The sequence below is a fragment of the Bipolaris oryzae genome, assembly GCF_000523455.1.
Source record: "Bipolaris oryzae ATCC 44560 unplaced genomic scaffold scaffold_20, whole genome shotgun sequence".
In the NCBI taxonomy this organism is placed as follows: domain Eukaryota; kingdom Fungi; phylum Ascomycota; class Dothideomycetes; order Pleosporales; family Pleosporaceae; genus Bipolaris; species Bipolaris oryzae.
The window spans coordinates 64,601-86,816 of NW_006911296.1; the positions used below are offsets into that span (position 1 = coordinate 64,601).

The 22,216-nt window shown below is 52.6% G+C and overlaps 9 protein-coding genes across 9 annotated transcripts in view; 3 read left to right on the forward strand and 6 right to left on the reverse strand.

The window, feature by feature from the left end:
• The window catches only part of COCMIDRAFT_86586 (glycoside hydrolase family 17 protein), a gene marked incomplete at both ends in the record, with an annotated part of 1,981 nt that extends 1,260 nt beyond the window's left edge, over nt 1-721 (reverse strand). Inside the window, 3 exons of the mRNA XM_007686556.1 lie at nt 54-143; nt 198-514; nt 571-721. Of these exons, the coding sequence (XP_007684746.1) occupies nt 54-143; nt 198-514; nt 571-721 (558 nt within the window). The remainder of the gene's footprint in view (nt 1-53; nt 144-197; nt 515-570) is intronic.
• A 3,982-nt stretch (nt 722-4,703) lies between these two features.
• On the reverse strand, nt 4,704-5,807 carry COCMIDRAFT_86511 (uncharacterized protein; the record flags this gene model as incomplete). Its single annotated transcript, XM_007686557.1, has 3 exons — nt 4,704-5,440; nt 5,498-5,654; nt 5,700-5,807. The coding sequence occupies 3 exons, from the start codon at nt 5,805-5,807 to the stop codon at nt 4,704-4,706; spliced, it is 1,002 nt and encodes a 333-aa protein (XP_007684747.1).
• Nucleotides 5,808-6,230: 423 nt separating this feature from the next.
• On the forward strand, nt 6,231-7,464 carry COCMIDRAFT_23490 (uncharacterized protein; the record flags this gene model as incomplete). Its single annotated transcript, XM_007686510.1, has 3 exons — nt 6,231-6,239; nt 6,288-7,145; nt 7,207-7,464. The coding sequence occupies 3 exons, from the start codon at nt 6,231-6,233 to the stop codon at nt 7,462-7,464; spliced, it is 1,125 nt and encodes a 374-aa protein (XP_007684700.1).
• Nucleotides 7,465-8,213: 749 nt separating this feature from the next.
• On the reverse strand, nt 8,214-9,911 carry COCMIDRAFT_86501 (uncharacterized protein; the record flags this gene model as incomplete). The annotated part of the gene is made up of 2 exons (XM_007686558.1): nt 8,214-9,671; nt 9,723-9,911. The coding sequence occupies 2 exons, from the start codon at nt 9,909-9,911 to the stop codon at nt 8,214-8,216; spliced, it is 1,647 nt and encodes a 548-aa protein (XP_007684748.1).
• Nucleotides 9,912-10,639: 728 nt separating this feature from the next.
• COCMIDRAFT_33793 (uncharacterized protein) lies at nt 10,640-11,824 on the forward strand (the record flags this gene model as incomplete). Its single annotated transcript, XM_007686531.1, has 2 exons — nt 10,640-11,603; nt 11,658-11,824. The coding sequence occupies 2 exons, from the start codon at nt 10,640-10,642 to the stop codon at nt 11,822-11,824; spliced, it is 1,131 nt and encodes a 376-aa protein (XP_007684721.1).
• Nucleotides 11,825-12,020: 196 nt separating this feature from the next.
• COCMIDRAFT_33794 (uncharacterized protein) lies at nt 12,021-12,964 on the reverse strand (the record flags this gene model as incomplete). The annotated part of the gene is made up of 2 exons (XM_007686532.1): nt 12,021-12,887; nt 12,944-12,964. The coding sequence occupies 2 exons, from the start codon at nt 12,962-12,964 to the stop codon at nt 12,021-12,023; spliced, it is 888 nt and encodes a 295-aa protein (XP_007684722.1).
• A 320-nt stretch (nt 12,965-13,284) lies between these two features.
• On the forward strand, nt 13,285-16,976 carry COCMIDRAFT_2384 (uncharacterized protein; the record flags this gene model as incomplete). The annotated part of the gene is made up of 3 exons (XM_007686492.1): nt 13,285-15,357; nt 15,417-15,819; nt 15,868-16,976. The coding sequence occupies 3 exons, from the start codon at nt 13,285-13,287 to the stop codon at nt 16,974-16,976; spliced, it is 3,585 nt and encodes a 1,194-aa protein (XP_007684682.1).
• Nucleotides 16,977-17,902: 926 nt separating this feature from the next.
• On the reverse strand, nt 17,903-18,693 carry COCMIDRAFT_86440 (uncharacterized protein; the record flags this gene model as incomplete). The annotated part of the gene is made up of 2 exons (XM_007686559.1): nt 17,903-18,144; nt 18,222-18,693. The coding sequence occupies 2 exons, from the start codon at nt 18,691-18,693 to the stop codon at nt 17,903-17,905; spliced, it is 714 nt and encodes a 237-aa protein (XP_007684749.1).
• A 941-nt stretch (nt 18,694-19,634) lies between these two features.
• On the reverse strand, nt 19,635-20,483 carry COCMIDRAFT_86349 (uncharacterized protein; the record flags this gene model as incomplete). Its single annotated transcript, XM_007686560.1, has 1 exon — nt 19,635-20,483. The coding sequence occupies one exon, from the start codon at nt 20,481-20,483 to the stop codon at nt 19,635-19,637; it is 849 nt and encodes a 282-aa protein (XP_007684750.1).
• Between the last annotated feature and the right edge of the window lie 1,733 nt (nt 20,484-22,216).

Genomic DNA, 22,216 nt, shown 5'->3' on the forward strand with positions numbered 1-22,216 from the left:
GCAGGGCCGGTGGGCTTGGGAGTCTCCTCGGAGCAGGAAGTGGAGGCTGGGACACCTGGCTGAGGAGGTTGGCTTCCCTGGGGGTAAACAGGGGGCTGGCTCTGCTGGGGAACAGCTGGGCTGCTGGGCTGGGGAACCTCGGGCTTAGGAGGCTGGCCTCCCTGAGGGTAGGTAGGAGGCTGGCTCTGCTGAGGGACTGCCGGGCTGCTAGGCTGGGGGACCTCGGGCTTAGGAGGCTGGCCTCCCTGGGAGTATGTGGGAGGCTGGCTCTGCTGAGGAACACCTGGGGCAGGACCGGTGGGCTTGGGAGTCTCCTCGGAGCAGGAAGTGGAGGCTGGAACACCTGGCTGAGGGGGCTGGCTCTGTTGGGGAACAGATGGGTTGGACTTAGGACCCTCGGGCTTAGGGGGCTGTCCTCCCTGTGGGTAGACAGGAGGCTGGCTCTGCTGAGGAACAGCAGGGCTGCTGGGCTTGGGAACCTCCGGGGTGGCAGTGGGGTAGCTTGGAGGAGGGCCTGTCGAATGTTAGGACATGTATCAATGATAATCTGACTGCTGTTCTATTACTAACCAGTCACGTAGACGGTGGTGTAGACAGTGCAAACATCCTCCTGGGGAGCCGCGGCGTGGTCGTGGCGGCGCTGGTGGAAACCAGCATGAGCCTTGTGCTGGGAGGCAAAGACGGACCCAGCAAGGGCAGCTGCAACAAATGCGTACTTCATCTTGGAATCCGTACGGGGTTTTGTGGTAAACTAGGGGTAGTGGTGCTAATCCGCTGAGCGAGTGAAGCGGGTATTATTAAGATATAAAACGTATAAAGAGCGACAGGGCACAATAGGCCAAGAGGACTTGTCAACGAGGCGATGCGTAACGAAAAGCCTTGCGTAACGAGGAAAAAAAGAGTCCAAAGTCAAGCTGGAAACCCGGAGCTTTTGAGTGCTGAGCCATGGCCTGTGAGCTGACCAGGCCGTGGGCCGCTGTGGCTCAAAAGGCGTTAGTTAGGGGCCCTGGAAATTGCTACGGCCCTCACTGCACAGGAACGGCATGGGCATGCTGTTGCCGGCTCTATTGAGTTCGTGAGTTGCCCCGAGCGGAAATGACATCTGGGGTATCGCAGTCGTGTTGGGTGGAGAGCGGATCGGGTCTAGCAGCGGATGTGGCTAAGCGCCTTCACCCTGAACAACATAACCAAGTGCGTCACAGCAACAAATACAACATCAGCCTTCGAACACCAGCTGTCTTCTGCACACGACAAATCTTATCGTCCCGCGCAGGCATTCTGCGCCAGTCGGAGCAGCCACAGATCCCTCTCGTGTTGCGTCACCGCCTCCCGCTCGTGTGATGACGGCCGACGACTGGCGTCCTTGTCTGGCGAATCGATGACATTCTGGATGGCGGCAGTAAGACGAAGCATTCACGCGTGGTTAAATGTACTGTGTACTTATTGTGCACCTCACAAGGCGGAACCATGGCCACAGCGCTAGCCGGTATGCAGGTACCAAACGGTCTCGACAGGGAATCGCCTTCCTGACCGCTGTTTTGACTGGCCGAAGCTCGTATTCATAACAAGGGTAGGGAAAGGTAGACGAGGCTGGCGTGCGCCCCCTTATCCACACGACTCGACCACACCACCAGAAATAGGTCACCGGCTATCGATGATGGACGTCACTAAGCTCTCCGGTCAGGCATGCTTGTCGCGCTGCAACCTTATTATACATTTATGCGGGTATATCCAGTCGACGGCGAAGCTGCGAGAAATGAGATGTACGCATACCGCCATTCCTGTGCCGCGGAACCCCTTGCGGTCGAGGCCATTCGTCTTGCGAGGTTGCTCATTGTGCCCGTGTTTTGAGTTGCCGATTCTGATTCGCTGCTCACGATGCAGAATACGGTCAGCCGACCATCGCCCTGTGCCGCAATCACAGGCACATCACTTCAATTCCATAGCGCTAAAAAAGCTTCCATCCAAGGGGGCCAACGCGGTCATTATTATTGTATAAAAGGTTGCAAGCAGCATATGCAGCATGATCTTGGGCTAGGCCACGCTGACCAAATCCCTCCGAGCCGCACGAGATGTCATCGCAGGCAGAGACTCTTTACACATCAGGCCAACAAGCCACGGAAATTATCGCTTAGGTTTGGATACTATAGTGTCCAAAGTATCCATTGTCTTGCCTGTCTTACTTGCCATAGGAGAGAATTATTTAGCTCTCCTCCGCCAAGTCTGATCGTCTCCTGCTCAGGCCATGCCTATCCCCTGGCCAGAACAGTATGCTTTCAACCTATATATATACACTTTTGGCTCGGGTCCACTGAAATATCCTTCCGCGCTCTTGGCCATCTCGATCACCGCTTCCATGGATCGTGAAAACATGTGTTCTTCATAATCCCTGTCACTCCCGTCTGGATTCTTCCCACTGCTGCACGCCTTGACTACGTCCTGTGCCAACACTAAGGCATTCTTCATGACTACATCAGCCTCCTCGCCATCGAACGATGCAAATACGTGCGCTTCGCTTCCAACAAATACTGTTCGTGTATAATGCGGTGACTGAAGATCCACCAGCAGTTCGTAGAAGCCGCGCTCCCCGTGCATAGTTGCAACAGAGGACAACGCTCTTCAGACCATCGCGAAGATGTAAGATATATCGCTTAATAAATTCTTCTAACTGGTTCTACATGCATTCAAAAAACGCTGCAAGTCTTCACGACATCTCCAGTCGCCTTGGGAAAGCGCAAGTCCACAGACTACCATCACCTTGCTGTTGAATCTGTCCAAAAACCATCACCCTACCCTCCTCAACGTACTGCGCAAGTCACACACCCGTCTTGATATCCGCACACATCAGCACTTCACTCGAGATACTAGAACACACCTGTTTCTCATGCGCCACCACCTAGCAAAATTTGGACTACTCACCATCACCCCCAACAGCAAATCCCAACATCGCTTCCACCATCCCACCCACAAATTCCAAATCGAACCTGACCTCTGCATTCTTCGACAAACACTCCTTCCATATCTGGTTCATGTCCCGCTCTAGTCTCTCAACTATCAGACTCGTCAAACATCATCCGATCAATCTCGGATCTTGCATCTCGGTCCTCGTATGTGATCCCATCTCGCACTTCTTCCTCCTTACTCTCATCCCACAACACCTTGCCTCACCGTGATGCCCGGCATACCAATCACATTACTCACGGGCCTCTTCGTTTGCAGGTGTATATTTAGTGATGCGCCTCGCAGAGAAGCGGTGATGACTCTAAGTTTTGCATGGGTTGTTGTTAGTTCTAGAGTCTATAGATGAGACTAAGAGAGATGCAGGGCTAGTGCTTACAATATCGAGTCTTTGGATGTCACGTCCCCCAGGACACGTATGGTTCGATAATGCTACCTGCTGAAAATTATCACATGGAGTGCCTGTATCTGAGAGACGAGTATGTATATATCACATGTCGATTACGTGATACGGGCAGGTCGAGTCACGGCCTTCTATTTTTTTTTCTTTGTGTGTGTGAGAGAGAAAATAAGTGAGTACGTTTGATGCGAACGAGACGTGATTCCATGTAAGTAATGGGCGATGTGAGATGTAGTTTGACTTTGCATAACAGAAAAAGAGCGAAAGTGATTTCGGCAAATACCATAACTACCAGTAAATATTCGCAACTCAACTCCTACGTCTATAATGTCATTTAGTACCCAAACCAAACACAACAAGTAACGATATTACCCATTTTCCTCACCAACGTCCTCGAATACTCCTTATCATCTGACCCTTCTTTACCTCTGTCTGATATATCTGCCCAGATATTCACAGCCACAGTTTCCTCTCTTGGCTGCGTTGCGCAATAACTAGACGCGTTTCGTCGGCATGCCTTAATTTCTCGGGATGGATGCGTACCAAAGTCCACTACTAGTATCTCATGCCTCAGCCTCAAACCGCGTCTTGGTATGGTGCACTCGGACGCGACACTAATGTGTACCACTGCGTAAGTAGCTGGACTGCGCCACACGCGACACCACGTGTGCTTCTGACCTTTGGATGCAAACGCGCGCCTAGGCTTTGGCGCAGTTATGTATTTTCTTCCATACCAAGCCGGAGTTTGGTCATGTGTGCAACTCCGGATGATGGTACTCTTATTGTTTATTTCTTCTTCTTCTCTGTTCGATTAATTTACGTACACATTACGTGACTTTGTAAGGAATAAACAAAGAAAACAATCGTTGCACAAAGTCTGATATTTTGGTTTCCTGAAAAAAAGCATACACGAACGCGTCGGGTACAGCATGCGCGTTGGAAAGGATGGTTCCTGGTGTTCCAAGATCACGTGATGTTTGCCCAGCTCAGCACTACGTACCTCGTTGTGGCTCGACGCTTGGTATCCATGCTATAATTGGGTAAACTAATATAACGATATACGCTTCTATTGCCATTAAATTCGATCAACTCCAGGGGTTTTGAGAAAAACATAACAATCACGCAGCAAGCGGATGCCATTGCATGCTCAAAGCACCCTTGGAGTGTTGAGGGAAGATGGGACGGCAAGCGACTTGCTACCCGACCTGCGACAGTGCGAGTTACGTCGTGGTGTTGGGTCGTGCTCTTCCAGGGCACCACAATTCTTGGAAAAAAGATCCCCCAACAAGTCTGGACTTTGGAGTGTCGACATCCACGTCATCGGACCCTTGATCAATAAATCCAGTCAGCCCAAGCCCAAGCCCGCTCGTCCACTTTTTCCTAAACCAGGTCTTTTGGCGGCCAACGGGATATTGTGGACTGCGTTGCCAATCCTTACTTTTACCGCGTCAAACACAGCATCTGGTGTCTGAATGTACTTGGTGGCGTTGATTTTTTGAATTAGAGCCGTCCATTCAGCGTCAGGCTCAGTCAAGTTCCAGGCTATGCTGACGTGGAAATATGGTGAATAATCATGCGTCTGGGTGTCATTCTTGTCGACCTTCCTTCTCTTTGGCCTGTGGTCATGGTCGACGTCTTCCATCGGGCCGTCTCCCGCACCGCCGGTGTACAAGGCTGGATGTCCGGTATTCTTAGCAGCTTGGTTACATGCATGGAGTAGGCTGTTTAACTCGTCGTTCTCTGGTCTTTTGATGGCAAGTACTAAGAACCACCGGTTGCGCTCAAAGTTGGGCACCCATTTCAGGCCCTGAAACTCGAAATTGAATACGGAGACTGCGCATCGTCGCAAAGAAGCGCCGAGAGTGTCGAGAAATGTTTCTCTGTCCTCGGTCTTGATTTGCAGCGTACGCGACAATGATACATGCAGAGGCAACGGCACGCCTAGGTCTGATTGAAGCGAAGGCGTAATGTCCTCTGGTACTGGCAACTTCTTTACACGCTTGGTGTTTTCAAGTTCGAGTACACTCTTCACGTGCTTTATCAAGTCGAGTAGAGCAACGGATTCACGCTGTGTTGGTATCCCTCCAAGGCGTTAGCCTGTTGTCCACCACGTGCGGGATGCCATGTCGGTATCCTTACACTCTAGATAGACGTGACTGGGCCAATTGCCCTGGATATGTGGCACAGCACGTCGACGCCCGCCGTGGAGGTCTGGATTGTCGCTAGTGCTGACGCGGGCGTTTACCGCGTAGAGGTCATGGAAAGCTGGCGGGAGCGGTGGCAGAGCATCGCTGGGCTTGGGCTTGGGCTTTGCAGCAGCGGCAGCGGCAGCAACCACAACAGCAGGCTTGGTAGGCGGGTGTGCAGGCTGAACAGGGTGGACGGGGGTCTTATCATGCTCCGTCCCCTCGTCGTCCGAGGCAGAGTCCGGATAAGCGACGAGGGCCATGTTGGGGCTCGATCGCAGTTGGTGAAAGATCACCTCTGCTGTCGTCACTCATGGATAGACCAAGGACCGGCCCCACTTTAAGCCTAGCGCATCCGCATGACGTACGGCAGCGATTGGGCCGCGTTTGGCTTCACCCAGAACGAGAGCGAGCAAAAGAGAACTGACGCAGGGCCGCGACTGAGCCGCCAGCATGTGTGTACGCGTCCCACCCAGCCATTTAATCATGCCCGTCTCCCCTGCCCATTGCCTGTTCCTACTTTCCATCTCTCCTACTCCATCACCATCACAGTCACAATCACTGCCACTACAACAAGACTTGGCTGCTTTCTCCAGTCACGCCATATTAAAAAAACAATAATTGCGCCCGCAGCCTCGCCAACACCCCCCCGTCACACACTCACACTCACACTCAACACCATCACAATGGAAGCCGTACGTCCGCTTTGGTGCGCAGCCGAATACACATGCTGACTCTCACAGGCACATCGAGCAATCATTGATCCTCTGATCGAGCCAGACCCAAGCGACGTAACTGGACTCAACAGCCACTTTCGCTCAACTTTCGCTCCTGCTGCTCCAATCACACCGCCTGGTGAATCTCCCAAGGAGCACCCCTCTGTCAACATCCAGCACACCGGCAGTTCAACCAGCACAAACCCATTTCGTCGCTCTAGGGCTGCGTCAGATACCAAGGGAGCGTCTGCCTCAGTGACCAACTATGGGTATTCTTCTTCACACAGCAGGAGGAACGACTATCCCTCCCCTCCTAGCTCCGCCAGCCCCAAGCACACCCGGTTCCCCAACAATCACCGTGCCGAAGCCTTCGGATCCATGAATGAAGCCAAGCCACGACGAGCCAGCAACCCCCCACCATCCACGCTCAACAACGGCCTTACCCGCGGAAACTCTTTGAAGGAGCGTTACCCAGGTGACAAGTCTCACCGGCCACTCGATCAGCTACGCCATGATGAGAAGGTTGCTCACCGGGCTCCACACTTGAGGAAAAAGAACATGCAGGGTGCAGACATCATTGACCGCCTCGACAAGGCAAGCATCCTACGTTACCACCACGAGGGTCCCTACGATGCCGCCAGCATTGCCCGCAACAGAGTTGAAAAGTACAGTCCCCTTGCGGCCGTCAAGGACTCCAACGAGGAGGCATTGAAGGCTACTCCCCGCGAAAACATCATCGACTCGCTCCAGAGACACCGTCCTCTCGAGGGCGTCGCCAACATCCCACCCGGCATGCCGGATCGTTTCGGAAGGGTTCTCGACTACGAAGAGGGAGCCGACCTGCAGCGTGAGCCCGGGGGTGATTACCGCCGCTGGCCCGGTGTCGTAAGTCCATCCATCCTGCAACCCATCTCAACAAAGTCCAGCCTACTAACAAATGCCGCAGCAATACCACCCGGATGACCTCAAGGGCAAGGGTGAACCATCGTTCACAATTGAGCGTGCCCTCAAGGAACACAAGCGTACTGGCGACAGCGGCACAGAAATGAAGACGCGTAGCCGTCGTGCCCATAGTGCTGGCCACACTGACGCCGCCGCCGCGTACGGTGCCAGCAGCAACGATCATGCTGAGAAGAGCATGGGCAGTGCAATCAAGAGACGCATCGGTAGTCTCCGCCGCCGCAAGCAGGACCCAGAGGTGTAGAATGCCTCGCTGTTCCCACGCTCTCAGCGGTTTGACCAGATTCCTCACGCCCACGCTACCCATTAAATGAGCGTTTTTTGTCCATCAAAAGAAGAAATTGTACCAAGAAATATATCATACGAAGCTAAGGGGGATTACCGGGATTTTCTTTGTTTCTTCTTTTTTTCCTCAAGTCTCTTTCCATATCTCATCACTTGTCCAGTATCGATCATCTATCAGCGACACACAAGATATCTGCAAGCATTACCTGTACACATTTTTTCTGTCTCTTTCCTTATTCATCCTCGAGTTTTCTGCTGTTGGCACAATCTGGAGGTGTAACGACCTTGGGCTACTTTGGGGTCGGTCCTATTGTACGATAATGTGTAGAAAGAGAAAAGGCAGCAGTCCAGACTGGAAACGAAGTAACGCAAGCAATCATATACCGTTTTTTTTCTTTCGAAATTGAGTGTTAGACATTACATAACTTGTTCATATAGGATGATGTGTGCTTGCGAGTGGAAGAGTAGCAAGAAGAGAAAAAAGATGAGGCATTTCAGAGAAGCAGAAGACCGAAAATGTTGTAGCGGTATAGGGCATGCTTAAAAAAAACAGGAAAATAGGAAAGTGAAGAGAGGAAAAAGAATAACGCCGCTGCCCCAAACGAGCCTTTCATCGCGAAACATAAAATTGCCCAATCTCCCCAGTTGTCGTTTTGTTAATTTTCATTTTCTCACAGTAGACAGGTGCAACTCAGTTTGTTTGCACATCTACTCGTCCTGCTCCCCAACAGCTTCATTCTTGACCTTTGCAGCAGCCTTGACCAGCTGCTTGAGACGCTTCTCCATGACTGAACGCCCCTCAAGTGTCTGCCAGACCTGGTGTGGCGCCTTGTTGACCACATCCCAACTCACAAGGTTGTCGGTGAGATGCGTCAAGTCCTTTTGCTTGCGTTCCCACTCGCTGTTCTTCTTAACCTCGATTCCACTCGAGACAACGACAAGCGGTGTGTTTGAGCTTTGAATGTTTCGTGCGGCAGAGACTTCGTTCTTGGTCAGGCTGTCGGCAACAAGATTCTCCTGAAGCTGCGCCTTGATGAATTTGCCGGACTGGTAGGCATTGCGGCCGTAGACGCGGTCTTCGCGCGTACGGCCCTTGAAGAGTGCGCCGGCGAGGCGGACGGTACCAAGAGGCGAGATGATACCCCAGGCCCAGAGTAAGAAACCGCGTCCAGGGTTGCCGATGCGGTGGAGAAGGTCTTCGTGGAGAGGATCGACCATCATGATGCCTGTGACCTGCTTCAGGTGGCGCGAGCTGAAGATACGCGAGACGATGCTGCCAGTGCCAGCCGAGACAAGAATCCATGGTCCTTCCTCACCAGACCTGGCGAGTGCCTCAGAGAGGGCATCTGCAGACATACCAGCCGAGTGTGGCGAAGGGGCATTATCGGAGAAGGCATAGCCGGGACGGTCCCAGTAGCAGTAGCGCGAGATGGTGCCGTTCTTGTACGCTGCGTAGGCCCAGTGCTCGAGGTCATACTCCAATGGTTCTTCACCAGCCTCGAGAATGACAGTGGGATCCTTTGAGCCATGGGTCTCTGTAACATTGCCAACGCAAGCCAAATGAACTGCGTACTTGTCTCCATCTACCAAAATGCGGTCACCGTACATCTTGAGTGTTGCATCGCGGCCGCGCAGCCCCAGGGTGGCAGTCATCAGGATGACAATGACGATGAAGATGACAGTCACAATGGTAGCGACAAGAACAGCAACCCATTCCTTCAATGTGCGGCGGGTCTCTGCGCGTCCGGTAAGACGCTCTTCCTCCTCTCGCTTGCCGTATGCAACAACACGGTCAGTCAAGATGCACCAGACAGCCATCAGGAAGGCCCAGATGACGCTTGCAATGCCAACCCAACCCTCTTCAAGCCTTATACGTGGAATTGATAGGATGAGGATCATGTCGATGGCCAAGAGACCGGCAATGATGGATGTGGTGATGCGCAAGCCCTTGGCTGGTGTGATGAAGAAGATGGTGACTACGAGGAGGTTGCCAATGGTAAGGCAGGTGTAGGCGAAGTCGAAGAAGCCGGAGCCACGCGTGTGGAGGCCAGGAGGAGAGACGAAGATGGAGACGAGTAAGAGAACCCACCACAAGAAGCTGATGATCAAGAACAGGATGGTGAGATAGCGCATGGCCCGTACGGTCCAGAGATTGTAAGGTGACACCTGCAGCCATTGTTAGTACAAGATGTTGTATGCTGATAGTGTTTGACCTACAGCTGGGTCATCTGGGTCGAGATAGCCATCTGAATTGGGTGGTGGCCTGGGGCGATCCAGAAGTCTGGTCCTCTCGTTGGGCTCTTCACTTCTCCTAAATGTCCTAGAGCCTTCATCGTCGTTGGGAATTGGGTAAGGGTCCTCATGCGTGAGGCCATTATCGCCATTGTCCTTGGCGCCTTTCCACATGGTGGCAGGCGGAGGTGTTGTGGATAGGGAAGCCCTTGTTGTTTATGTGTGACTGGGAGGAACCAATCGAGGTGAGGTAAATTGTAGAACTACGTGTGATTGATGTACTTGAAAGGAGAAAAGGGAGAAGAGCGTCGTGTGAAGCTGGTCGAAGTGATGGATGCGTCTTGGGGGCGCGGAGGTTTTACTGAAGCTCATCCATGGCGCTAGGAGAGGCGGGATCGACATACGTCATCATGGCATGCATCCAAGCTCGCGGGGCGGGCACCCTAGTCGCAAATCATAAATCCAGATCCCGCGGCCACGCCCGTGTACATATGTAGTTGCATATATGTAGCAGATCGGATACACGTCACCCATGTCCATGGCATGGTCAATAAGCTTCCCCAGTCTCGTGTTGTTCTCGCCTATCGTGCACATGGCACTTCTCCACAGGGGGGTCGGTCGAGAGACTGCGTCTGCCATGGGCCAGTCTCGTGTTGTGAACAACTCGCTTAGACGTACTGGGAGCTCTCATCCCTGCCGGCGATTAGTAGACAGGACCACCCCATTGTGTTAAGCCCCCCTCACGCATTGCCCTTCCACCGATCCAGGCATATAACTCATCGGAAAGCTGCATAACGTGCGCCCTCATCACCATTTAGTGGACCAATCAACTCACCGCGGACCGCAACGCGTACCCGAAGCCTGCTTTCAGACGCTGTGCATACAGCCTCGCCCAAGCTGCCATGTCCAGTCTGGCCAGAGAGTTTGCCAAAACCAAGCTCTCTTCCCTGCCGCCGCCTGAGCCACTGCAGGAAGAGCCGCCCGAGTACGAGGATGACTCGTCCTCAGCCTCGTCAATGTCAAGCACCGGCACAGTCAGACCATCCAATACGCTGAGACCCGCCCCCGCAATCCACTGGTCCGATTACTTTGCCCAGGAGTTCTATCTCGAACAAGATCGGAAGGACGCGGGCCATGCAAAGTTCCATGTCTACCTCACACCGCCAGCATCGCCAAAGGCCCCGCTCATAGTACTGCATCATGGCGCCGGAAGCTCTGCAATGACTTTTGCCTTGGCCGCCAAGGAGATCAGGAAGGCCATGCCAGACATCGGCATACTCGCTGTCGAGGCACGCGATCATGGCAGCGTAGTCTGGGATGCTAGCGGGCAAGTGGACACGGATCTAAGCATTGCCCAACTTAGCCAGGATCTACTGGATATGATTCTGCTCACGCAAGCCAAGATGGGCTGGAGCGACCTCCCTACGGTTGTCTTAATCGGACACAGTTTGGGTGGGGCAGTTGTTACCGATGCCGCCAACAGGGGACTGTTAGGCAACAAGCTCATGGGTTTCGGAGTCCTAGACGTAGTCGAGGGCTCGGCCATGGAAACACTGGGACACATGCATACCTACTTGGCCAGTAGACCCAAGTCGTTCCCATCGCTGCCTGCTGCTATCGAATGGCACATCCGTTCACGCACGCTGCGCAACCCACAGTCAGCCAGAGCTAGCGTACCGAGCTTGTTGCTACAAACTCCAGACGGGCGATGGGCATGGCGGACAGAAATCTCGAGCACAGAGCCGTACTGGGAAAACTGGTTCACGGGCATGAGTGGTAAATTTCTCAGGGGCAAGGGAGCCAAGCTGTTGCTGCTTGCGGGCACAGACAGATTGGACAAGGAGTTGATGATAGGGCAGATGCAGGGTATATTTCCCAAAAGGCTATCCTGCCGTTTTTATGATATCTAACATTACGCAGGTAAATTCCAGCTGCAGGTATTTCCTGCCGCTGGTCACTTTCTTCATGAAGATCTCCCCGAGAAGACTGCCGAAGTCGTCGTCGAGTTTGTAAAACGCAACGACAGGAGCACTCTTGTCCTTCCACCCAAAGTTTCCGATATGCTTGCGCAAGGCAAGCGGGTATAGAGGTGCTGTTGTATACAATGGCTTCTCTTTTAGCAAACATTTTCGTCCACGATGACGTCTTTCATATGCGTCTATCATAGGCGCTTTTGGGTATGCTTTGTTCCGCTTTTATCGCTTCTCAACTTCTTAACTTTTCCAGTTTTCGATTCCCACAGACCTACTTAGAATCCAGGTCTGCTTCAATACCCGAGTCCATTCATGGCGAGGCCGGCCCCTCACCACCTTGTGCCTCATCACCACCCTCAGCTTTGGGCTTGTGCTTTCTCCTCCTCTTACGCGGTGCACCATCCTCACCCTCATTTCCTCGATTGCCTCCATCGGTTGTATTCGATGTTGATGGCCGTGTCTTCTTGGTAGCACTCGACTGTGCAGCCGTCTTTTCCTTCTTGGGCTTCTTGACACTCAGCGGGTTGGGGCCCTTGGGGCCCTTTCGTTTCTTGGGCTTGGGTTTTGCGTCTCCCGTAGAATTTTCCTCAATAGAGCGACTGCCCTCACCGTCTTGTCCCTCGTCTTCTCGTTTCCTCTTCAACGGCACATCTGGCTTGCGCTGTCCTTTGAGCCCCAGTTTGAATTTTGATTTTTCTTCCCGCTCACGGTGCTGCTCTGTGATTTCAGCCATAGATTCCATGAGTACCACAGACTTGGCTAGATATATGATGGGTACACCGGCAATTGTTCGCATTTTTGCGCGCGTATCTGAATCATTGGCCGCAACTACGTATCGGTGCTTGTTCGTCGCATTGTCTTTGGGATCTACGACAGAGCTCAGGCAGTCGTGTGTGCTGAGTGGTTCATCGAGGTCTTGATGGTTGCATCGGCGGCGCTCGTACTCTTTTGCTTGTAATATGAGAGTCTCGTTCTTGGGCTTCGCATTGTAGAGGTGTCGCATGTCGCAAGTGGTAATCATGGGCTTGACTTGTCCACCAAGCATCTTTTGAATGCGCGCGACGAGGTCGATCTTGAAATTGTATGCATCTTGCAGAATTTGTGAATCAAGCAGAACTTGGTAGGGTTCGCGGAATCCAAAGTTGACTTCGTATTGATGGAGCTGCTTCTTGTATGCCTGTGTTGCTGTTTAGTATAAAATACAGTGATAAGCAGAAGGTAATGTGAGCCTACTTTTGCGCGCTTCAGCTTCATGGCGACGGTGTGCTCTGGTGTGGTGGATGATTGCGGGCAAGAAATTTACGTAGGAAGGCGGCCAAAAGTTCAAACTGCGCGCGGAACCTAGGCCGTGCACCAGACACGCTAGCTGCGGATTCGGTACCCTGCGGCAGGTAACGACACCCCCGTCCCTCTCCGCATTCGTCTTGTAAATCCGCCCCGAGGGCACCAGGACCACTTGCTCCCTCTTCGGTCTTTGCTTGCCCCCTCTTCACCGACACAAACGCCGCGCCTTTCCGCAATTGACACCAAACCGCTCGACCTCCCCATGCGTCTCCTACGGTAGTCCCACCAGAATGAGCGAGAACCCCGCCGAGCCCTCCAAGAATGAGGGAAATAGTACAAAGACTACCGAACCAAACAAGGATGCCAACCAAGAGGTTGAGTACGATGACTTTGGCCTGCCGATAAGGAAAAGGCGACCACGCACTCCGGTCGAGGACAGCTCAGACTCGGAAGCAGACAAGTTTGAGGATGCCGTAGCTTCCAAAGAGAACAGCGCACAGCAGGCCATCGCGCCAAAGGCAAAGGAAGATACTCCACAAGAAAAGGAGACCAAGATTGAGACTCCACCGGCCAAACCGGAGAAGATTGAGGCGGAGAACGATGCGCAGACTCAAGCCGACGTACAGGCCACGGTGCCAGTGGAGAACCCCAAACAGAAGGGGCTCGAAAAGATGCCTGAGGAACAACCTGAGAAGCTACCTGAGGATAGACTCATAGAAACGAAGCTAAACTCGCCAGCATCCATAAAGTCTCCCTCAACCTTCGAGCCTCCGAAAGGCGTAAATGGAACCATATCCGAATACTCGCACCAACGCCTCGTCACACAGCCACAAGATGACTTCAAGGACAAGGTGGAGGAGGATGACGACGACGGATGGCAGACCATGCCTGCGTATGCTCACTACGACATGTACGACGACGATAACAGACTCATTGCAAAGGAGAATGCAGAGGAGCTGGAGGACATGCATGGCTACGGAAATGTCGGAGGAGCTGCCAAAGGGTATACCAGGGTTATCATGGACGATGACGCTGATTCACAGACGAGTATGGATGACAACACCGCATATCTCTTCAAAGAAAAAAGTACCGCGTTAGCAGATGAAGACGAAGAGGGGCGAGATCCACGCCAACAGATGCAAGCCACCAAAAACATCCTCACCGAAGGACAGCGTGTCGCATACGTCGGACTGGTGCGATTAGCCACCAAGGAAATGGAAAAGAAGTTTTCCAATTTCAAGACAACCAGCAGAAGACTTAAGAAGCTGCTAGAGCTGCAGTCGGGAACGACAAAAATGTGGTCACAAAAAGTCATGGTCAAGATATACGCACACATGGATATCAATGCTTCTGAACAGATTATGATTGAGCAACTGTCAGAACACGGTGTGGTTCCGGCTGATCTCACGCCAGCATTAATGCAGAATGCTCGGGTGAAGAACCCAGTAGCAGATGACATAGACGTCGCCAGTGGATCAGGCTCTGCGAGAGCATCCTTATCATCGCCTCGTCCCGAAACTCCAGGAGAAAAGTCCAAGTCGAAACATGCTTCAACATCAGGCTCGGAGGAGGGTCTTCAGTCACCGCCACCCCCGCCCTACGATGAACATCAGGACGACGGCTATGACTACCCAGAGGCCAGGTCGCCATCCCAACTTCCATCAAGCAAGAATCTCGACATCGATTTGCGATGGACAGTCTTGTGCGATCTATTCCTAGTGCTCATAGCAGACTCCGTATATGATTCACGCTCGAGAGAGCTATTTGAGCGAGTTGGCAAGTATCTCGCTGTAGATTGGCTAGAAAGCTGCCGCTTTGAGAAGCGTGTTACGGATGCTCTGGAGATGCAGGAGCAAGCTGACAAGGAGAACTGGAATGAAGACGAGCACATGGTTGCTCGTGCCAGGCGAGCGCGGAACAAGCGGTTGGCGTTCATGGGTCTCGCGACCGTCGGCGGTGGTCTTGTAATTGGTCTGTCAGCAGGTCTTCTAGCTCCTGTCATTGGTGCTGGTCTTGCAGCGGGATTTTCTACGATCGGTGTGGCCGGTACCAGCACTTTCCTGGCTGGTGCTGGAGGTGCTGCCATCATCACGTCCACTGGCGTTGTCACTGGTAGTACTGTTGGTGTCCGAGCGATGAATAGGCGTACAGGTGCAGTGAAGACATTTGAATATCGGCCTCTTCACAACAACAAGAGAACCCATCTTATCATTACATTGGCGGGCTGGATGAACGGCAAAGTCGACGACGTCCGATTGCCGTACAGTACTGTAGACCCTATCATGGGTGACATCTACTCTGTCCTCTGGGAGCCTGAGATGCTTAGGAGCATGGGTGCCACCATTAACATTCTTGCTACTGAGGTGAGTGTGATGAGTGTGTGATGAGCAGGTTTAGAAGCGTATATGCTAACAATGTCTAGGCCCTCACACAAGGTTTGCAGCAGGTTTTGGGAAGCACCATTCTCACAGCTCTCATGTCTGCTATGACATTGCCGCTTGCTTTGACGAAGCTTTCATATCTGATCGACAACCCGTGGATCGTTTCACAAGCTCGAGCCGACATGGCTGGTCTCATTTTGGCAGACTCACTTATCGATCGTAATTTGGGAACAAGACCTGTCACTCTTGTCGGCTTCTCCCTAGGCTCAAGAGTCATCTTCTCGTGTCTGAAGGAGCTTGCGGAACGTGGTGCATTTGGTATCGTGCAGAACGTGTACATGTTTGGTACGCCAGCAGTGGCCAAATATGAAGAGTACGTCAAAGCCAGGTCTGTTGTACCTGGAAGATTTGTCAATGGGTATGCTACCAATGACTGGATTCTGGGTATGTTGCATGTTTCATTCTTCTCATAATTGGTGTTAACGTATCCAGGCTATCTCTTCCGCGCAACTAGCGGTGGTGTTATGCGCGTTGCAGGCCTTGCTCCCATACAGGTCCCCACCATCGAGAACGTCAACGTGACTGAGCTTGTGCCTGGCCATATGGCTTACCGTGCTGTCATGCCCAAGCTCCTTCGCGAAGTCGGGTGGGTTGTTGAATCAGACGAATTCGCCGAAATCGAGGATCCAGATCCGGACAACCACGAACAGCGACAGCGCGAACTCATCAGCGAGATTGAAGAAGCGAGAAAAGACCTGGAGAAGAAGGCGCAAGAGAAGGAGAAGAGAGGCAGCAAGCTAAGCTGGTGGAAGAAAAAGAAGGCTGCAAAGAACGAATGGGAAGTCTACGACGAAAACTCGAATGCTCCACCTCCAGGCCACAAAAAACTAGACCAAGACCAGGATCCGTCGAAATTGGCAGAAAACCCAATCATGTTCGACATTGATGCGATACGAAAAGAAGTAGCAAGTTTGGCCGTCGAAACCAAAGAGTACAACGCCGAAGCCGAATTCGAAATCAAAGAGATCAAATCAACACTTCCACCTATGAAAATCGACATTGCCACCGTCCCTCTCTCGCAAGCAGCCAACAACCCGCACTCGAAGCTTCGAGAAACCAAGAGCTACAACGACAGTCTAGGCTCAGCAACCACGCCCAAAAACCCATCCAACGGAACGCACACCACAGCCGGCGGATGGGAAGAATACGACGAATTCGAGCACGAACAAGACCACATGGAAATGACTTTTGACACCTCGTTCCGCGACCCCAGTCCCCCTCCTCCTCACCACCATTCCAATTCCAACTCCAACTCGATCAACGCTACTAACAACAATAAATCACCTTTCCCCCCACCATCCCCCCTACCAGCCCAACACATCCACTCGGATACTGCTTCCCTATGGGACGATGACCCTCTTTCTTCCTCTCATCATCACCATCATCATACAGCAAGACCGCCGCTTCGCTCCGCCAAAACAGATTCTTACGCCTTGACTGGGGGAGGGGTAGATGGTGGGGATCTGGGACACAATGCGTGGGCAGATGAGTTTGACGATGATTTTGGCGAGGAGAAGGAGGTCAAGATGAGTTTTATGTGATTTTTTTTAGTTTTCTTCTTTTTTCTATGGTTCTCAACTTTTTTTGCAGTGGTGTTGTTGTTGTTGTTGTGTCGTTCTTATGCGCCCTTTTCATGTTTCGTTTCGTTTCGTTTTTTTTTCGAATTGACACTGGCACGGGGGCAAACTGGTGGGGCGAGGAGGAAGGAAGAGAAATGGGATCTTTGTTGGATGTGGCGTTTTTGGGTCTTTCTTTTTTTTTCTCTATTAGACATTTGCGCCTTCTCTGCCTGGTTTTGTTTCAGCTTCATCAGCGGGGGCGTTTTGAATTCATTCTGTTGTTGTTGTTTTTTCTACTCTCGAGTTTCACGTTTTTTTTTCTTTTGGCGGCATTGAATCTGGTGGGATATTGGGTTTATTTGCATGTTTTGTCCTTTTTTCTTCTTCCTTGTCTTTGCGATTGGTCTTGTTGATTGAAATATATGTATGTGCGTGTGAGGGGTGATTTTCGTTTGGGGGTGTTTGTCGATTCATGGCTAATGTACGAGCATTTTGTTTTGGAGGATCTAATTGGGGTGGAGGTGATGAGAGAGGCGGAAACCAAGTTGCTAGATTGGATCTGGGAATATATAGATATTGAATGCATTAGTTTCGCGTACTTTTTTTTTCATCGACTAGATGCGTAGGTTGGTGTTGTGGTTGAGCCTGGAAATGCTCGAATTCTTTTGACTTGGAAGTTTTCTGGTCTTGATGTCTGCCATTGAGAGATTGTGTATTGGTTTTCATTTCTTCTTCTGTTTCGATAGATAAACTTGGGTATGGTGATTCCAAAATCATCCCTAGTGTCACATGATATACATGATTCTATACAAATCAGCACCATAATGATTAGCAGCAAGTGGCATAGTTGCAACCTCGCTATTCCTCTCTTCCGTATATTCTCCACCCCGCACTTCAAATCCATCCTCTTAACCCATTGCCTTCAGGAAGTTAGCCTCCTTGATGGATGCTCTCCGTTTATTCCGCATGGCTTTTGTCAATTCGTCTCGCGCCTCTGCAGCCTGCACTGCACCGGCCAGAGTGCCGTCACCAGCGGGTAAATCAATGGTTTGTTCGTACAACGGCACTTTGGGTATCAACATTTCAGGGTTCTCGGCCTGTTCCTTGCGGAGACGCTTTGCAGCTAGACGACGCTGTTTCTTTGATTTGGCTGTGCGATTTCAGTTAGCAAACCATTTCTTTTTCTTTTAATTTCAATTCAACGGGGAAACAAGAAAAAAAACATACAAAACAAATCACCCGCGCCCTTCTCCGCCTTCTTCTCCTGCCGATCCAGTAACGTCCACAACCAAGCGGGGTATTCATCGTCGGGCGCCGCAATTGGGTCTTGTCTATCCTTCAAGAAATTGAGACCTTTGAGTGGCTGTCCCGCTGGTATGCTGCTCTTGACTAGGGGCGCAACCTTCTTCTTTGCTGCCTCTGCCGCTGCCGCTTTCACATCAGGACCTGGGGCTGGCGTTAATGGCTCGCTAAAGGGTTGAGCGGCAGACGTCGATGTGGCCGTGGGTGGTGCGTGAGAAGATGTCGAGTCGCCTTGGCGGGGCATGGATTGCGTGGCTGTGGAACTGGAAATGGGCGTGGCATTGCGGAGGGTAGATGCGGTGGTGAAGAAGCGTGGGTTCTGTGGGCGGCGCAGAGAGACGGGCGGTATTTGGTGGGCGCTGCGCGAGGCAGCCCGCAGGCACGATCGACATATCATTTTTGCAATTGACCGGGAGAGGCGATTTGCGGAGGTGGGTTGGTGGACTGGGTGTTCCCAAGTGACGATACGTTCAAAAGTTTGAGACGACAAGGGAAGGCTGCCGAGGTGTTTCGCCGATGCCGGTTGGGGTTAGGCGATGAGATCCTACGTTAAATCAACAACCCCCATCGCGCTAGAAACGCCATGTCGGTGGTCGTCTACATCCGTTCCGAATTGATCTCTTAACAGATCATGTTAAGATTTACGTGTACATGCACATGCGCCGGCCTGACAGCTTTGGATAGGCAGGTGCCGGACATGGCCTAGCACCTTCCCAGTTTGAAATTCCCCGTGAGCCCCCCCCGTCCCCCTCCATCGAGGACTCGGCAGGTGAGATGCATACGCAAGCATGATCTGCACGGAAGAGACACAAGCCCAAGACTGGCCAACTGCCGAGTCGTCAATACACCATTGTACAGTTATCATGTGAAGAACGGGTTGTGAATGACCGCTGTGTGTCTGGCATAGAAATGTGTTTCTTTCAATTTGGGATATGTACGTCTGAGACATAGACACAGTGTAACCACTGTACACAACATGACCAAAAACAAACGACTGCGCCTACGGTAAACTGCCTTTCCTGGGGACATCGTACAAGAGAGAACAAACGTGAGACATCGTTAAAGACAGTGCGGGGTAGTGCCCCAAACCTGGGACTGGGATTCGAGAAATGCCTGTTGCCCTTCCTTCGACCGAGACCAGCAGGTAAAGCAAAAAAAATATATAGAACACGAGAAACTAAGATTAGACAAATGAGTGTGCGGGGGGTTAGGCCGGAAATGCGCTAATATGTACAGACTAAATGAGACCGTGAGTGTCTAAGGTATCAAGGCAACAAGCAACAGAGGCGATCGGAGTGGCGCCCGGGGTAATAAAGGGGAGAGTTGACGGTAGTGGTCTCAGATCCAGGCCATGGCAGGAGCTTGGTGTGGCATGCCAAACCGTTGGCTGAACAATGGACGAATCTCGGCAAGATAGTCGGCAGCACAGTAAGCGGCCAGATTCCTTGACAGCATAGCGGAATGATCCGCTTCGGCCTCGGCGTCGCGGACTACGCCACCAAACTCCTCGACGACCTCATTGAGCTGCTCGAGTTCGCGGCCAAAGGGGTGGCTCTCTTCTTCAATCGTGGCCTTGAACATGTCGACTGACGATCGCCGTTCGCGCGAGCTACGCACGGAGCCCACGCTTCCACGTGAGCTGATGCTACCCCGCGTGGTCACATTCTGGAGAGATCGCTTGTGGGCGAGTCGTTCATGGGCACGCTTGCTGTGGGAGAGGGCTCTCGCGGGGATAGTTGGGACTGGCTCGATAATCTCCTCCTTGACCTGCTTGAGACTGGTGGTTGAAGCAGACTTTCTCAGTGGTTTGCCACCAGAGGGGAAGCCACCGGCGTAGTTTGGAACTGGTGAAATAGGCGAGAGATCCACAGATGAGGCATCTGTCAAGGTAGTGTCTCTGGATGCATGCGAAGAAGCACGGGAGCGAGTGGATACACTGTGGTCCGAGTCGTCTGCCGAAGAGGTTTGGGTTAGAGAGGCCATGGAGGATGCATTCTTGAGGCTCGAGATGTCGGGTGCGTTGTACGAAAGCATGTTGGTAGTTGAGACGAGAGCAATAGGGAGGGAGATTTTGGCACGGTCGATGGAGGAGCCGTTCTTGACACTCTGGCTGCGAGTTGGGCGAGTGGGCGAAGTGGGCTCCTCCGTCCGCTTCATGCGCTTCGTCATTGCGCGTGCAAGAGACATATTGATGAATTAATTCTCAAGAAGGGCGATAGTGGCTGATAAGTGTCTAGCGGTCGGAGGCAGGGCCGGTAATTCTAGGAATGACCGTCGTTGGTCGCTCTAGGAATGCGGCGGCGCAGATAAGCGGGGTACTGCCGAAGATAAATTGCGCGTTTTGCTGGCACGAGGTGCAAGCAGTCGAGGGCTAGTGTTGGACTAATGCAACGGTTGCAGTATTCTGGAAGACCCCAAGGCAGCGAGGTGCGGTGCAACAGTGGTGAGGGTGGAGTTGGCCTGGTGGTACCGAGGTCACAAGGGGTGGGTGTTTGGTGGTCCGGTGCACTTTGTTTGCAGTAGAGTCGATGCCCCGCGTTGGACGTTGCGGTTTGCCGTTGCGAGTGATGTCCTTGACGACTAGTGGTTTTTTTTCTTTCTTTCTTTTGGAATTTTTCTTGTTCTTTGGAGAATGTGCTGGGCTCGCAGCGGGTGGTGGAGAATGTAAAAAAAAGGGAGAATGGGCAGTGGGTGGGGGGGCGAAGGGGTACAAGGACCGTCTGTCAAAGAGCGTGGGGAAGGATAGGGATGGTAAGGAGCGAACACCGGGCTGCGCAAAGGAATGGGTTTTGGTGGGCGCGTAAGGCACAAAAAGGGAGGAGAGAAAGGCAGCGAAGAAGGGCGCGTGATGCAGCGATAGCGACAAGGACGGGGCAGGCTTCTTGAAAAGACCAGAGGAGGGCAGCCAGGGAGGACGGGCTGGGCTTTTTTGCGCTGTCTCCGAAAGATTGGTAGCCTGCACCGCCCCGGACCCTGCACTGGTGCCCCGTGCGTTTCGAGCGGGCGTCCAATCAGCGGGCGTCGCTTCGTGCTCAGCGTCTCAGGTTAAGCCGGGCCTATTCTCCTGTTTGCTTCTTCACCCCATCCACCGCGTCCGGTTGGGGCCTTGAGAGGACTCGCTGTTTCAATGCAGCCCAGGAACACTCCCTCCCGCTCCACTCTCGCCCGCCCACAGCCCTTTTGCGCATGTAGCTCCAGCCAGAATGGCATTGACAGCTGAAATGAAGCTCCAAAAGCGTCGCCAATACTCCCTCACTGCCGCCCACCGCACGCCGCACGCCGCGCGCTTTTATCCGCGAATCGCTGTTGGCCACAATCCCACTTTGCCTCAGTACGCAATTTGTCTATTCCCATGCCATCACCCCCCCAAAACTCTAATTAGTCTCCGCTGTGCCCACACCGGACGCGCACCCACACGGTTTTCTGTTGGCTGCTTACTCTAGACCCAAAGCGTCTACCTGCATACTCTACACTTAATATGAACGTCGGCACACACACACGCACACACGTCTGAGCGCGCGCGTACAAAGCGAGCTCCCTCCCTCCCGCTAAACCCAATTCCCTCGTTTACTGCTTATAGCGACCCCACGTCCGACCTGTACTTCTGCCATGGCCGGTGTCAGAGTTTCAAACCTCACTGGCAGGACCGAGTCTGACGAGGATGTGCCCTAATCCGGTCCCAGGAATGAGGCCATCGAGCCAGACCGAGACCTCACTTCAGGCGGACCCACACCCGGAAGCCACTCTCCGACTGCAGCCTGCGAACGTTGATCTGCCGCTATACGCCAGCATTGACCTGTCTTCGCTTCTCGAGTACAATCCGCTACGCCAGCTGTGGGAACACTTGGTCCGCCATCAAGCCATGTTTGCCCCCCCGCGTCTCCTGCTGACCTAGGGTCCCGCGCCTACCCAAAAAAAAC